The sequence below is a fragment of the Argopecten irradians genome, chromosome 3, assembly GCF_041381155.1.
Source record: "Argopecten irradians isolate NY chromosome 3, Ai_NY, whole genome shotgun sequence".
NCBI classification, from domain to species: Eukaryota; Metazoa; Mollusca; class Bivalvia; order Pectinida; family Pectinidae; genus Argopecten; species Argopecten irradians.
Window position 1 is genome coordinate 11705425 of NC_091136.1, and position 16688 is coordinate 11722112.

The following is a 16688-nucleotide window of genomic DNA, read 5'->3' on the forward strand; positions in this document are numbered from 1 at the left end:
TTAACTCTCCATACATCATATATAAATACAAGAAAATAATTTTATATCATCATATGCCATCATTATAACAAGCCGAACTATCGTGGACCTGTTAAATCCACAGGGGGCCAACTCAATGGAAATGGACGTTGTCATACATTTTTTGTATTTGGAGGATGGACTGATGAGTATATATGACAGACCTTTGGGTATTTTCCAAAAAATACGAGATTTGAAAAATTATTTAAAAATCGGGATATTTACTATCCCGATTTAAAAAAAAATCAAATCTCGTATTTTTTGAAAAAAATCACATGACTGTCATATATACTCATCAGTCCATCCACCAAATACAAAAATGAATGACAACATCCATTTTCATTGAGTTGGCCCCCTGTGGTTAAATCCACTGTCGCCGCTATCGGTGGCGATAATCAAAGGTTTGTAGTAGTAATCACTAACTAGTACCACAAGGGTATTCAGGTATAATAGAAAGAAATCAGAGTTACCGGGGTTGTCTTCATAGAAAATTAATATGAGATGAAAAATATCCTAATTCCACTTTGTAAGTGACGATAAAAATCCTGGTTAACTTATGAATGTTATAAACCTACTTCAAGGTGTTCTGTTAAAAAGTTAAACGTTGATTTTGGGCAGACATGCAAAGATATATGTATTAAAAATATCAACATTTAGAAAGATTGATTTTAGTTGCTATATATAATGAAGTTCAATTTTAGTAGTAAATTACTTTCTTATTTCAAACACAAGTGCATATTGCACCAAGGTGTAACCTAGTATTAAATTTAAATCTCTTATTGCACCAAGGTGTAACCTAAGCTCCCCTAACCCTGATAGGCCTTCCCGTGTTTGCCCTGACGCAAATCTGTGTTGCTACACTTACATTAACGTCGGACTGGACTTTGTCGGTGGATGGATCGGAGTAGTCCGCTAAACCTGTCTATATAGCCCCGTTGTTGTTGTAGTAGGAGTGCCTAGTCGACGGTGATGAGCTTACGGCTAAGCCTGAAATATGATCGGTGATGCTGAAGGGAGTAAATGAGATGTTGAGAGGGATGTAATGGTGTGGAATATGTATAGCCTTAGAGGGTGTCTGATGAGTAGAAAAATAGTCGTATTATGTGTAACGTATGGACTACATGTATTTTGAAAATATCACTCTATTTACCATCATTGTTGTAAAATATTGTACAATACTTGTGTTATCAACATTTATTTCTTCAATAGTAATTTGATTTACCGGCGCCTCATTGTAAAATTGCTTTGGAGGGGATTCAGCAGGAATAACATTGCGTCCACATTGTTCAATCCTGACTACGCTCCTGAACGTATACATCATCAAGTTGTAATTAGTCACTCTATAAACGCTATGAAGTCTTCATTTTTGTAGTAATGAAGGTGAGACCAGAGTTCCTTTCGAGTTATGTGTTGTTAAACCAACCAGGGCTACCATGCCCGATGTCGTTCAGGTTGTTGTAAAACAGGGAGATATTGTCATCATAATAATACATTTTTAAACTCTTTTTAGAATAGCATGTGGATCTCAACCAGAATAAATTTACAGGCGAAGGGAGATAACTACTAGTTGTTGACTAGATCAAAGAAGCAGTTATAGTTTTTGACTAGATCAAAGCACCAATATGATCATTAAAGAATGCTTTATCAAGCATGCTAAATGCCAAATATCTGAATAATTTAGGCCTTTATAACTATAGAGAATTTGTTTGAAGGTTAACACCTACTTTGACTCCCTTGTCCTTGGAGATCAATACAACAAATATTGTAGCCCTTCATACCAGTATGCTATTTCATTTCAACAAATGTTACTGCAAATAAGGTGCAAATGGATTTGGCATCAGGCAAAGCCTATATTAACCGGTCTATAGGCCTCTTTTAGTTATTGACATTGATAACCCTTCATCCCAGCATGTGACATGGAAGAAAGAGATGTTTATCTTGTGTTAAATACATGTAGTTTTCAAAATGATAATACTATTAAAGATGCTCCACTGCCAACAGAGCATAAATGATACGCATCCTTTGAACAATAAGTGGTGTTTAATTGTGTATATGTATGTCTAATTGACAAAAATTAATATAAAATAATTTCTTTTGCTTCTGGTGCATGCGCAATCAGCACTTCATTCCATATAGGAAATAGTGCCAGGGAATATTTTTGGGATGCAATTAATTATTTTTTATATTTTCAACTTAAAATTAAAAGCTCAAACTTTTTGATGGTAGTAATGGTGTAAAGTAAGTAACTTTTGTAACTGAAGAAAAATAATAAATCGTCTGCTGCTGTTTTTGATAGTGAAAAATTATCATTTGTCAGCAGTGGAGTATCTTTTGAAAATATTTGATAAATATGTTTAATTAAGAGATTTAAACTACACTGTAAAATATTAATCATTACGTAAACTAAGAAAATTTTGCAAAAAAGCATATCATCACTGTGCTTTGCTACAAAGGGTTGTTGCCAGGGGCAACAAAACCACAAAAAATTTCAAGTCATGCATTTTTGTTAATTATACCAATATTATATTACATATCAAATTTTGTTGAGAAGCCATAAATGACTGAAAGTGCATTTACACTTTTTCTTTTTAAGACTCAACATGGTATCTAGTTATGCAAATTGCATTTTTGGACCAATCTGAAAACAAAATGGCTGACAGACAGCCATCTTTGATGCTGGCAATAAAGTTTACAAGGGTCCTATGAGATAAAATATTTAATTTAATCAGTAACTGATCTCACTGAGCTGTAAGGTCATTAATCAATCTTTTAAACACAATCTTGATAGTAAACCTCATTTTTTCATAACCCATCTCCATAATTTACGCTGCAAAAGACAAAAACAAAACATTCAGGTTTTTGGTTATATGATAAAATTTAATGGATTTTGTGAGATTTTTTAGACATGATAACATTTCTTTGTAAAACATTTTGTATTAACCATTAATAAAACATAATAACCTGTTTAGTAGCAAGCATTTTAAGTCACCAAGTCATATACCATACACAATATATATTATAATATACTACATGACTGACCTGCTTAACTGCAGTTGATCAATTACAACCACTTATTATATTCGTAAAATATTTGAATATGTTCAAAACTATTTAAAAGGGTTGTTCTAAATGTTATATTCAAAAGGTTTGTTCTTAATGTTTTTTGGTTAAGATGACTTAAAGGTATGTTTCTATAAAAGCAATTGCTTTAATTTCCACCCCTCTATTGCTTTAATTTCCACCCCTCTCACTATAATTCTGGAATAACCCTAAATAAAAAAATATAGGTCAATAAACCATTTTACATTTACATGTAGTCATAACAAATTGTCTGTGTTACAAATTATTGTTAACATATATAACACAGCAAAGAGTTTTTCCTCAAAGTCAGAAAATAAAAAGCTTGAAAATAAGGTATTAGAAAATTGCTTCAACAAATGACCCACTAGTGATCATCGATTTCATTTACATACAAACAAATTTCCTTGAATCCTTCAAAGGGTTATCGTTCTAAAAGCACAGTCGACACGCTCAGATACCCAAAGTTAGTGTTAAAACTCTGCTGTGTCGTCAGTTCATGGAACACTTCCAATAACTGCCATAACATTCTGTACGGGTCGAGGAGGACAGAGGACAGGGCATTGCTGTGGGTTTGTCCTCCTTGAACACAGGTTGGAGATATACAACAGGACCATCTCGGCGTTCCTTGGTCCCCTGCGCGATTCCTTTATTAATCTCGTACACACATTCATACACCAGTCACCTGCTCACACAGTCCTTACACTCCAATATCATCTCACTTCTTGGGCGGGGGTCTGAAATGGAAATATGAAAAATTTTAATTTCCAGTTCAATTGAGGATTTTCTACACACAAAAATCCATACAGGATTTTTACAAGTACATGTATATGACTCTTTAATCTTAATCATTATCCGAATTCCCTGTCAAAAATCTATATTTAATTCAATCCTTAGACATTTCAATTTGTTGTTGTTTAACACAAATGAACGTACAAAAACACACCTAAGCTATCAATCATTTTTGATAATTTCAACTTAAAATAACCATAACAAACATTTTCTAGAACTACAAACTGCATAACTTTTGATCACCACTGGAAATTATCTGAACACTTCAATATTTTATGAAATACATTCCAAAATTTGTGCCCAAAAAACCTGACCAAATCTGGATGAATTCTTTCAAAAAATTTACCCTTGAAAGTCCTATCAATAACCGAAGTCATTTCACAACAGCCTGACACTTTATGTGTCATGCATGTAAGTGTGATATGGGAGTATATTGATGATCATGTTTTTGTATAACACTGGTACAGAGTAAAGACGAGGTGTCTTGTTTACCTACCTATACATGCCCACCACCACTGCGTGATCTCTCTCGTAAGGCTCTAACGTCAACTGTTCTGTGGGCTTGATCTTCTCCGCCTTCAGTTTATTCACTTCACCAGCAAACACCGCCTCCGGTTCAGCTGTTGAGTCTATACAGTTAGCCTGGATAATAAATAGCGAATGAAGACCATGATGTTGAATCATCAAAAGTGTGAATTCTGCAAACTGTAACTTCTTATTCCTGATTATAAATATCTTGAATTAAAATCCTTTTCTGGAATCATTGTAAACATTTGAAGTGAGACTAAATATATAGTTACCACATCAGTATACCAAAAATACCTTTCATACATTTTATTTACAGGGATATTTTGCAAATACAAATATTTTCACTTTGTTTAAAAAAGAAATTTTGAACTAAAACATATGTTAAGTGTAAGATATATAGGTTACACAAAGAGTGGTTGTTGAATATTGAATTTATTCAACACGAGTGAGTTATTTTTTAAACGTTACAAAAGACACGAGCTTTAGCGAGTGTCTTTTGTAACTTTTAAAAAATAACTTACGATTAGTGTGACCTGTTTCTACCACAATGATATTTGTTTTTAGCCGATAGAAATACGGCAGGGATACGGTAACGTGTATTTACCGAAATATGCAAATAAGGTGTAGTAATATTTTCATCAGAAAAAAGACACTAATTAGTATTCAAAAGTCATTGTTTGATAAAGAATCCATCGATATCAAATTCTTCAAATTGGAACATCTATAGGGTTAAATAATACTCATTTAATGTCTTATTGAGTTCAGATCTTCATAGTTGCTTCCAGAAAATAAAACTCAAGGCCGGAATACATGTATACAGGTAAAAGTATTCGCACGACATGGCATTGTCTATTTCCAGCCAGATACATGTAATCATTAAGATTACCATCAAGATAAACTTCGTTTCATACACGTTAAATCTAAGAAACTCATCAGTAAAATTCTTGTCGCATCAAGATGTACACTGTATTATTAGTACTAAAGGTCAATTTCATATGCATGAAAACATCACTTATTTTGACAGAACGACCATGACGCATACGCTTTCCAACAGCAGTTGGACAACGTGAAAACCAATCAAAATGCGTACAGACAGCTGCAGTGTTTATTCGATGTCCCGAGATTTGAATAACCCCGCCTACTGTGGTAGAAATATTTTTCCACACTTCTATGTGAAAATTACGTTGGTTATTCTAAAGGTTAGTAGATAGGTGTTCTTAACAAAGACTCATCATGATGTGCCATTTCAATATTCCATTTAAGTGTTTAGTTATAAAATTCTGTTTTGTGAAGATAAAAAAAACACTTACTTTGATAGATATGACTATGTGACCTTTGTCCTTGAGGAAGTTGTGTGCATTAATGGCCACGATTCTGGCTTGGTCAGGTTGGGCAACATCAGCAAATATCACGTCCACCATACCTGTTATAGAGAGTAATATACATCAAACCTCAAACTACACTCAACATCAAACCTCAAACTACACTCAACATCAAACCTCAAACTACACAACATCAAACCTCAAACCACACTCAACATCAAACCTCAAACTACACTCAACATCAAACCTCAAACTACACTCAACATCAAACCTCAAACTACACTCAACATCAAACCTCAAACTACACTCAACATCAAACCTCAAACTACACTCAACATCAAACCTCAAACTACACTCAACATCAAACCTCAAACTACACTCAAACAATTAGGAGATCCAAAGATGAATTATCAACAATATTGAAAACTCGAACTTAATACTTTATACTAGCATAAGGTTAAGTATGTGTGCACAAAGAAATTCCATGTGATTGGACAGATGATTAATTCTTTTCTTTGAAGAAATTGAGACTCGGTCTGGCTTGTCAATGGGTTTGATATAACAAAATGATATCAAAACAATACAGAGAACATCAGAATGGAGAAACAACCTAAGCCAAGTACTGTTATTTTGACTTTTTAGCGAACTAAAATCAGGCCTCAAAGTTGAGAGAAATTTACTCGCATATATGCGAGTAAATATTCCCAAAGGCAAGTTAAAATTCACGATATATCGCCAAACGGCGAGTACAAAATTCCTAAATATTTCCGGATTTATTTTATGTGTTCGGTTCTTTTAGTAGTAACACATATCTAATCTGTGTCAGAAAAGCACTTAAAAGCATAATTACTGCATGCTATAAAGCGTCTTGATGACCCTACAGCGTGTATCAGTAGCAATATGGCGGCAAAAAGGCCGGGGCAAATCCCCCTGACCTGTTTTGGCTTTAAAAAGTCAAAACAAACAGAAAACAATGGCAGATTTGACTCGGGATTCATGTGAAAAAATGGGACTGAAGCCAATACATCGACAGGAAGCAAACGCTTCGACATGGCTGAACGAATGTTGTGGCTAAGACATGACGAAGGTACGATGTTTCGAAAGATGTGTGAACAGATTATTAATTAATCAATGGCCGGCAAAACAGACTTGTGTCCAACTACTGATTGTTACGAAAGAGACAGACGCTTGTGTGACACAGAAAGACAGTAAGACATTCATGATACTGTTATCGCTTCAAACATTGCAAGATATGCACATGAAGTTCGTCAATGCATACATGTATAGAATTGCCAAGCCAGAACTAAATTCCAAGCCGCTGGTAGACATTTGCAACGAAAAACAGACTCTTGGAAGCTTGTACATGACTGCCTGAGGTATTAGGCCCAATTTATTCAATTTAAAATCAAATATTATAACCCTAATCGGCGAGATATGAGTTTGTAACTGAATAAATTTGAGATATATTGATAATTACTATACATTTATATATAAATTACTTATATTACCGTATATAGAAATGTAAACAAATTGAAAAATGGTTTAAAACAAAAAGGAAGCTGAAGTACAGAGGCTGTTTGGTGGGACATTGCAGTTGTTGAATAAAAAGAGTTTTGACCAACACAAAATTATGTTTTTCATGTTTTTAATAATTGTATATTTGTATCTGCTTGCTCAATAGTGTAAGGTGTCTCAATAAAGCTCTTAACACATCAAATCAATATATGAAACTTATAAATTTCGCTTGACAACATTTGGCGAGTAAAATTTAGAGGTCACTCGCCACTTGGCTAGTCATTCCCAAGTGCTACTTTGAGGCCTGTAAAATATAACATGTATGCCTCATTTACCTTACAACAACATGAAGCAAGCTTATCTTATCAGCTGGAGATCTATCAAATGTGTAACTAATGTGAAACAAGATTGAAACAGTCTATGATACGATCTGATGTTTGTCAAAGAATCAAGATTATTCCATCAAAATTGTCATTTGATGAAAATGACTGACAATATATGAAGCCAAATAATATGAATTGCCTCCCTTGACATGGAAATAGAGCACTTTTTTTTTCTACATTCCTGATTGTTCATGTGTTTTCATTCATTTCTGATTGTAGTTTTTTTTATTCAAAATGATTATCAATTATCGAAAACATATTTTATCAAACTAAAAGTGTTTTGACACAATTAAACTTAGAAATAAGACAACAGACAAATAGCTATAGAATGAAATTAATAAATGCTGGTGAGGGAGATTTTCACCAAACAAATGGCCTTACCCATGAGCATCCTGTACTTGTGAGGATGTCTGGCATCCTCGATGATGGGGATGATGTTTGTCCTTTTCTTGGCCACGTTGATGAGATCACGTCCACTTCTGTGTGAGAATTCAACAGCATACACCAAGCCCTCCTGTAAATACCAACACAATATATCAGAAAATCACACCACAAAAATCAAGGAGAGAGACCAAAACCATTTTTTTTAATTAAGAAAATAACTAAAATTTTGTTTCAATATCATAAGATGTAATTCTGAGAGAATTAAAATAAGATGTAAAATCATGGTTGATTGAAATACATGTACTGGTATCAGTTTAGACTTTGCACTTAAAATAGAGACATTACAAAATGTAATTAACAGAATATTCCTTGTTTATTGACAAATAACAGTTATATTTCATCTTGTAAGGTTTTTCACTTCTTCTCACTTGTGAAAAATAGCAAAGTTTTACCCACTCGATGAAATATAAGTGTTATTCACTAAAAAACATTGTATTTCCTCTTTTTATATACATGATGTCCAGTGCTTTATTGTCACACAGCATACAATACTTACTGGTCCCACAATATCGGAGACGTGACTAACTGTCGTCCCTGAAGCAGCCCCGAGGTATAGAACCTTACTGCCAGGCTTCATGTGGATCTGATCAACACCTCCTAGAATGGCTGCAGCCAACTTTGATCTGAACGGATTCCAGGTCCTGTACTCAGTTTTAGTCTCTCCAATCTGCAAACAGTACATAATTTCAACTTGTTGTCCATGTTAAGTATTTAGTCTATAATAAATAGTATGGGATTCTAACATTCCAACTCACTTTTACCCCTGGGCTTGAAGATGAAGTCCCCCAAACTCACTCTTGGTACTAACTACTAGATTCCATTTCTCCTTCTTTTATATACCTGTGATGATCACCAATTACTTTCCCCAATGTAACCTACTGCAAGTTTTCTAAAACTTTTCTTCCTAGCACTTGTAACCTTCTGACTCACATACCCATAACCCTACAACATTTAAAACCTCACCAATGCCGCAGTAAGCAGCATTAGTAAAATGGTTTAAATGGTTTTTGAGAAGGACATCTAGTCAACAGTTTGTGAATTAAGAACAAACCATAGAAATTAATGAGAATTCTAACCCAAATTGTTGATCCTTTACGGTATTACACATTATTGATGATAGTTTTTTTTTATAGTAACATGGTTTAAATCTCCTGAAAGATTACAGTAGTTGGCCCTATGATTGTGGACATTTTGGTCCCAGTCAGTAACTTGTACACAGGTGCTTGTGACAGCCTGCCCCTAGACGGTAGACCTACACTGCAGTAATGAGACCTTTGGTACGTTCATAGAGATTTTTACCTCTGTGCTGATCCTCTTCTCTCCATAAACAGCTTCTCCAGGGACCATGTTGAGTGTTACCAAAGCATCTTCCTTACCACGGGCAATAAATACACCTACACAAAGAAAACAAAATTATGTATGATGATACAAATTCAATGCAAGTCATTAGAAACATCAAGTTTTTTTTCAGTATTCTACCAGTAATTTTGAAGTGTCCTACTCCTAGCTACTCAGGGTTCTTTCAATCTAATTAAAATTAGACTTGTAATTCCGCTCCACTACGATACTCTACGTTACAATACAAGATCTAACAATGCTCCCTACGGGGTCACCTCAGCACGACCTCTGGCCTAGAATCGGTACATTTAGCTGTTTATACTTCTGAATGAATCAACCACACCGAAGATCCTGTAGGCGAGGCACTGATTGGCTATAACCACAGGGGTCATGCTAAGATGACCCTTAACAGAGAGTTGTTAGATCTTGTATTGGAACGTAAGGTAGAACATCGTAGTGAGTGAAATTACAAGTCTAATAATTTTAATTAGAATGGGGTTCTTTAATCTGAAATTGAAGTTTCTATAGTAAAATCTTTAAATGATTTAAGTCATATATATAATATATACACATATTTTTGGACTCTCACTTCCATTCATCAGAGAGAATGGTAGTCTGATAGCAGATGCATCTCATAATATGCGTGTGTCAATGTTCTGATCGATATCCATTTTAGAAATGAAATATTTTCATATGTCTAAGTCAGACACATTTGTACCTTGTTAAATGACTTTGAATTTATATCTTTTCAAAGACCCTGTTTATTAAAAATGTTATGTTCTTCTTCCCCAAACTTTCCCTTATACTTATAACTTTAATTTAATTCAGTTTTCGGTGGTCAGGCCGACTTCAAGTTTACAGAGTTTTACTTTACTTAGTAAAATAAAATGAATAGCAATAGTCTGAAATTAAACTAACACATTCATTACTAAACCTCTAATCATTGAACCTTTATCAACTTTCAAGGAAGCTTTATCACGTAAAAAAAATAATAAAATGCTACAGCTTCACCGTTAGATATTCCACCAGGCAAACCTACCCTGATGTCTGTGCGGCTCAACCACAACGGTTTTTCCACCACGCATTCCACCGCGGCCACCTCCTCTACCTGATACAAAAAGCCTTTAAATCTATAAAACAGGTCATAGATCCTCTGTCACGATTATGACTGAGAAAGAATATGGATTAACTGGACTGTTAAATGATATACAATATGAATGTATGGATACATCTAAATCAAAGATTGTATGAAGATAAACATATCTTTACTGACAACTCTTAAAAATAAATGTAACATTTTAAATTCATTATCTGGTGAAACATTTATGTGTCTGCAAACCTTTTGATAAGGGAAATTTATATACAAGCCTTCAATGTTTTTATCCGGCAATATGTTGCAGTTTTCTTAACTGAGCTTTACAATTCCATCATCATACCTCTATTTACCTTGATGGTAATTAACCGTAATTTAGTGAATACACTATTTTTGGGTTAAAAATTACATAATGTGAATTTCTGTATTCTTTTGACATATAGCGCTGTTCAGTAAACATGGACAGTCAATAGACTAGACCAGACTAGATATATATATATATATATATTAAATATAGATGTATCTTTTTTTTTATAAAGTTAGATGTTTACAACTCATATTCCATTTTGTCTGTGAAAAATTTCCTTGCCTTATAATCCTGTGTTGTCTGATAACTATTTGACGATTGATCACCATACAAGATAAAATTTCACATGTTTTCTTTTAATATACTTATCCTTTGATGTATAGAAGAACTACTTACCACCACGGCCTCCACCTCCGCGGCCTCCTCTGCCACCACGTCCACGGTCTCCGAACCCTCCTCTACCACCTCGGCCGCCACCTCGGCCTCCACCGCGTCCTCCAAAGCCGCCTCTATCACCAAAGCCGCCTCTGCCACCTCGGCCGCCACCACCGCGGCCACCGCCACCTCTACCTCCCCCGAAGCCCCGTCCAGCTGGAGAAAAACCTGAAATAGTGGACATAACATAATAAGTGATTAGTTATGCACTATTTTCATTGTAGTGCAGATTTCATTGCAAATAGTAATACAGTCTGAGTCGCCTTCTTAGTTCTAGCTTCACACTCAGTCTGTAAAATGCCAGACCAGCAAGTCTGAGGTCACAGCCCTGTATATGGGTAACTGTTACTCACCCATTTGTCATGAAAGTGGAGATAGTTAGTTTACCTATACTGGCTTCATCTCAGAAACACTTCATTTCTGTGATAACACCAAGGACGTATATGAGAAGGATAAGTCACACTGAACTTTTGGGGAGAACAACCCAGGAGCTTTTGTGTTTCTGCACTGACCGTGATGTTGGGCGACGACTGATTTTCCTTTGATATCCGCCGGCGCAGCCTTTGATGTAGCTTGCGGGTGCGAGGGTTACTGTCTTACTTTCTGAAGCTGGGCCGTCATTTCATGAACTGTCGTATTTTTTTAACCAAAATTTAAGACATGTCTTCTAAATCTTCCGTTCTTAAAGCAAGTAATAAACGTTGTGAAATTTAATAAACTTTACATTGGTGTTTCGTTTGACTCGATAAGGCAAGTATTTGTTGAGATAAACGGTTTTTATTCCCGGTTTATAATAGATAGACTAGACCAGATATATATATATATATATATATATTAAATATAGATGTATCTTTTTTTTTATAAAGTTAGATGTTTACAACTCATATTCCATTTTGTCTGTGAAAAATTTCCTTGCCTTATAATCCTGTGTTGTCTGATAACTATTTGACGATTGATCACCATACAAGATAAAATTTCACATGTTTTCTTTTAATATACTTATCCTTTGATGTATGAGAAGAACTACTTACCACCACGGCCTCCACCTCCGCGGCCTCCTCTGCCACCACGTCCACGGTCTCCGAACCCTCCTCTACCACCTCGGCCTCCACCTCGGCCTCCACCACGTCCTCCAAAGCCGCCTCTATCACCAAAGCCGCCTCTGCCACCTCGGCCGCCACCACCGCGGCCACCGCCACCTCTACCTCCCCCGAAGCCCCGTCCAGCTGGAGAAAAACCTGAAATAGTGGACATAACATAATAAGTGATTAGTTATGCACTATTTTCATTGTAGTGCAGATTTCATTGCAAATAGTAATACAGTCTGAGTCGCCTTCTTAGTTCTAGCTTCACACTCAGTCTGTAAAATGCCAGACCAGCAAGTCTGAGGTCACAGCCCTGTATATGGGTAACTGTTACTCACCCATTTGTCATGAAAGTGGAGATAGTTAGTTTACCTATACTGGCTTCATCTCAGAAACACTTCATTTCTGTGATAACACCAAGGACGTATATGAGAAAGATAAGTCACACTGAACTTTTGGGGAGAACAACCCAGGAGCTTTTGTGTTTCTGCACTGACTGTGACGTTGGGCGACGACTGATTTTCCTTTGATATCCGCCGGCGCAGCCTTTGATGTAGCTTGCGGGTGTGAGGGTTACTGTCTTACTTTCTGAAGCTGGGCCGTCATTTCATGAACTGTCGTATTTTTTTAACCAAAATTTAAGACATGTCTTCTAAATCTTCCGTTCTTAAAGCAAGTAATAAACGTTGTGAAATTTGATAAACTTTACCTTGGTGTTTCGTTTGACTCGATAAGGCAAGTATTTGTTGAGATAAACGGTTTTTATTCCCGGTTTATAGGCGTCTCGGGTGGTGTTTAGTAATGTAAAGAGACAGTCACGAATCCTTCTCACTTATAAATCCTTGGATAACACTAAGAAATACAACAATTTGTAAAATAATTTGGTAAATGATTATGTCATGATGTGAACAATATAATGAGTATACATATATATTATTGCTATCACTGTTGTGAAAAAGATACCACATTTTTGAAAGTCGTCAGAATTGCAAAAACATTTTTCCGCTATCGAATCCTAGAATAGTCTCAACCGAAATCGAGATCTGGGACCCTGCCCTGCTTATGCCAGTTGTTCCTCGCTTCGTAGTACGAACCATGTCGTAAAAAACCAGTCGATTATCGCTGATGTTTTATATAAGCACACAAATGAGGTCATTTTTGTTGGCTACAAATGACTTTCTACCCCTGGAAATTCTAAGTCTCAGAAATCCCACTTGGCGCACGTTACCTGTTTACTACAGAGTCAGAGATCAACAGTGCTCGTTGTGTTGAATTCTCTTATTGAATTATGCCAAATCAGATAGCGTCAATTAAATTGATAAAATTTTCATATTCAGGTTCATAGGATATTTTAGATCACTTACCAGGTCGTCCCATTTCTTTTATTTGTTGTCACGCTGTTTAAAATCTTCACCAACACGTGTTTCGCCTTTACTTCTTACCCACAATGCTCTGCGAGAAAACTTCCGGTTGTTAATGGGAGGTAAATCTTGCTGCAAAGATGCGTAGAGAAACGTTCTCATGTGCGACTTACGTCCCCTTACAATGAAAGGCTTGATAAGGGAAACTATTTCTTTAAAATTCGTTGTACTGATTTATCAAATATCAAATACAGTCAATCCAGATGAATAGAATTTATCCATTAAACATTATGAAATATAAAATATTATTTGTAAATATCACAGTCTATGAAAAGTGATGTAGTGGGCTTACAAGACACCTCGCCTATACATAATAAATTTTCTTTAAGTACCTTGAGCGCCACGTGCGCGTGCAACCGTCTTTATCGAGGGGCTGGGAGCTTATCCAATGAGAGCCAATCGAGGATAAGACTGCTGACACCCATGATATATATCTAACCGCACCGCTTGTACGAAAGTACGAGTATGGGTGCAATTTTTGGAACTCTCTACAAGAGAAAATATGCTACGAACGTAAACTCAGAATCTCAGAAACAACCCTAACCTTGACTAGGAAATCAAGTGTGGCTTCTTACAAAGATCTAAATGTATACAGATGTAATGAACATTTTACTTAGCATAATTTACAAAATATAAATAAGAAAGACAGCAAAATATTTTATAAGCCATTGAACAATTTTAAGCTTTCGTTTGAAATACAGATCCTATACAAGATTTAGAACAAACAACATGCAATGTTTGCATAAGTGTCTCTATCAATAATTAATATAAAGATTCATTACTGAGATCTCAAGTCCTTGATATATACAAGGACGTATATGAGAAGGATAAGTCACACTGAGTTTTGGGCAAAGACAGCGCAGGCGCTTTTGTGTTTGTGCACTGACCGTGACGTTGGGCGACGACTGATTTCCTTTGATATCTGCCGCCGCAGCCTTTGATGTAGCATGGGGGTGCGAGGGTTACCGTCTTACTTTCTGAAGCGTGCTGCCATTTCATGAGCGGTCGTGTTTTTTTAACGATAGTTTAAGACATTTCTTCTAAATCTTCCGTCTTTAAGGCAAGTTATAAACGTTGTGTAATTTCATTTACTTTACATTGGTGTTTCGTTTGACTCGATAAGACAAGTATTTGTTGAGAAAAACGGTTTTTATTCCCGGTTCATAAGCGTCTCGCGTGGTGTTTAGTAGTGTATATATACAAGGACGTAGGTCTCACTTATAAATCCTTGATATATATTATGAATTATATCGGTATTTTTTTATTGTAATTTTGCCTGACAGTTGTAGATTTTGTATATTATTTTATCCTGCAACCAATATTGATGTTGTCGAAATACACCTACAATATACCACATACATTTTGGTGTACATGTATATGTATTCTACGTGGCTAGTAAAGGACATGAAAAATAAAAAGTAATACTATTGCGCAATAATCATTTTGTGCGAACGCAATTTACTTTTGCGCAATAATCATTGTGTTCGAACGCAATACGATTGTGTTAACGCAATAATTATTGTAAACCTGACAATTAAATGACAATTACTCAGTGATATATTATTGCGTTCACACTGTTTAAAGATGCTCCACCGCTGACAAATGGTATTTTTTCACTGTCAAAAACAGGAGCAGACGATTTAGTATTTTTCTTCAGTAGCAAAAGTTACTTACTTTACACCATTACCACTTTTGAAAAGTTTGAGCTTCTCATTTTAATTCAAGTTAAAATTACAAAAAATAATTAATTGCATCCCGAAAAAATTCCGCGGCACTATATCCTATATGGAATGAAGTACTGATTGCGCATGAACCAAAGGCAAAATAAATTATTTTATATTACTTTTTCTGTTAATTAGCCATATATATACACTTTTAAACACTAATTATTGTTTAAGTGATGAATATCCTTTATGCTCTGTCGGCGGTGGAGCATCTTTAAATATTATAGTCACAACACCACTAGATGCAAAATGAACATTGCTCATTTCGATTTGATCTAGCTACTAGTATATTTTAGCAAATTCCAACATTTAAAAGCCCTTCATTATTTAAAAAAAAATTAAAACAGACTCCTTATGGGAAAAGTTTACTTAATGCACTTTTTGTTGAAACAGACTAGACATTATTATACGGAATTTCCAATCCTTTATTACGTTATAGATAGACTTGCGATTGCCTTGCCAGGTATTTTAGAAACAACAGAGAGGCTTGAACGATCATCTATCTTCAAACATTAACATCAGCACGATATATAGGATACACATAAAACATTGGCAAATGTGTATCATAAGAATATTAGGTTTTACTAAACATATAACTCGAAAGTTTCCCCCCGTTCAGACAAAGGTTCTCCATGTAGATACCAGAATAGCCAATAATAATTATGCTGTATCCAACAATTGAAAATGCAGTTTTTTTCACTAATGTCGTGAGACATTTTAAAAATAAAAATCAACCACTTAACGTATCCGATGCACATTTCAAGAGAATGTTTGTTATTAATCCTGATTCGGTTTGAAAAATGTATTCCCCACCGATTCCCTTATACTCTCCATCATCGTAAATAGTGAAGCTGTGCAAGCTGTAAGAAGATGATCAGGGACAAAACAGGAAGGCAACAGGCAATGTATTAAATGTTTCCATTAAAACCACATTTGAGGTTTAAAATTGAGCGGTTTTGTTGTCATTATCGCGTGCACAATTACAACAAGAGGCCCATGGGCCTTAACGGTTACCTGAGTTCGGATACAGAATGACACAAAGACATATTTTTGGCCCATCAGCAGTCGGTGGTTTTATAAATTTAATTTTTTATCTATAAAGAGTATTTGTTTCCATCAAATCTGTGAATTCAATAGAAGATTTTTTGAAATTTTGGTCTTGAAAATTTGTCTTAGGTAACATAAAAAACAAAAAGTACAACATA

At 35.2% G+C, this 16688-nt stretch overlaps 1 protein-coding gene and 1 non-coding gene across 2 annotated transcripts; one reads left to right on the forward strand and one right to left on the reverse strand.

Moving 5' to 3' along the window:
* Positions 1-2874: 2874 nt before the first annotated feature.
* Positions 2875-13845, reverse strand: LOC138317553 (rRNA 2'-O-methyltransferase fibrillarin-like). The gene is made up of 10 exons (XM_069259305.1): positions 13703-13845; positions 12291-12491; positions 11215-11382; positions 10458-10526; positions 9380-9474; positions 8577-8747; positions 8018-8150; positions 5727-5839; positions 4385-4530; positions 2875-3833 (listed from the first exon to the last, which is right to left on the reverse strand). The coding sequence occupies exons 1-10, from the start codon at positions 13713-13715 to the stop codon at positions 3815-3817; spliced, it is 1128 nt and encodes a 375-aa protein (XP_069115406.1). The 5' UTR covers positions 13716-13845; the 3' UTR covers positions 2875-3814.
* Positions 13846-14114: 269 nt separating this feature from the next.
* LOC138320245 (U4atac minor spliceosomal RNA) lies at positions 14115-14245 on the forward strand. Its single transcript, XR_011208155.1, has one exon. It is a non-coding gene; the product is annotated as a U4atac minor spliceosomal RNA (small nuclear RNA).
* Positions 14246-16688: the final 2443 nt, after the last annotated feature.

Excerpts from the sequence above, each read along its gene's own strand:
- LOC138317553 (XM_069259305.1), bottom strand. Across the intron at positions 10,527-11,214 it reads CGGAGGTGGAGGCCGTGGTG|GTAGAGGAGGTGGCCGCGGT; the intron begins GTAAGTAGTTCT and ends TTTTTGTATCAG. Across the intron at positions 8,748-9,379 it reads AGAAGAGGATCAGCACAGAG|ATTGGAGAGACTAAAACTGA; the intron begins GTAAAAATCTCT and ends TACTGTTTGCAG.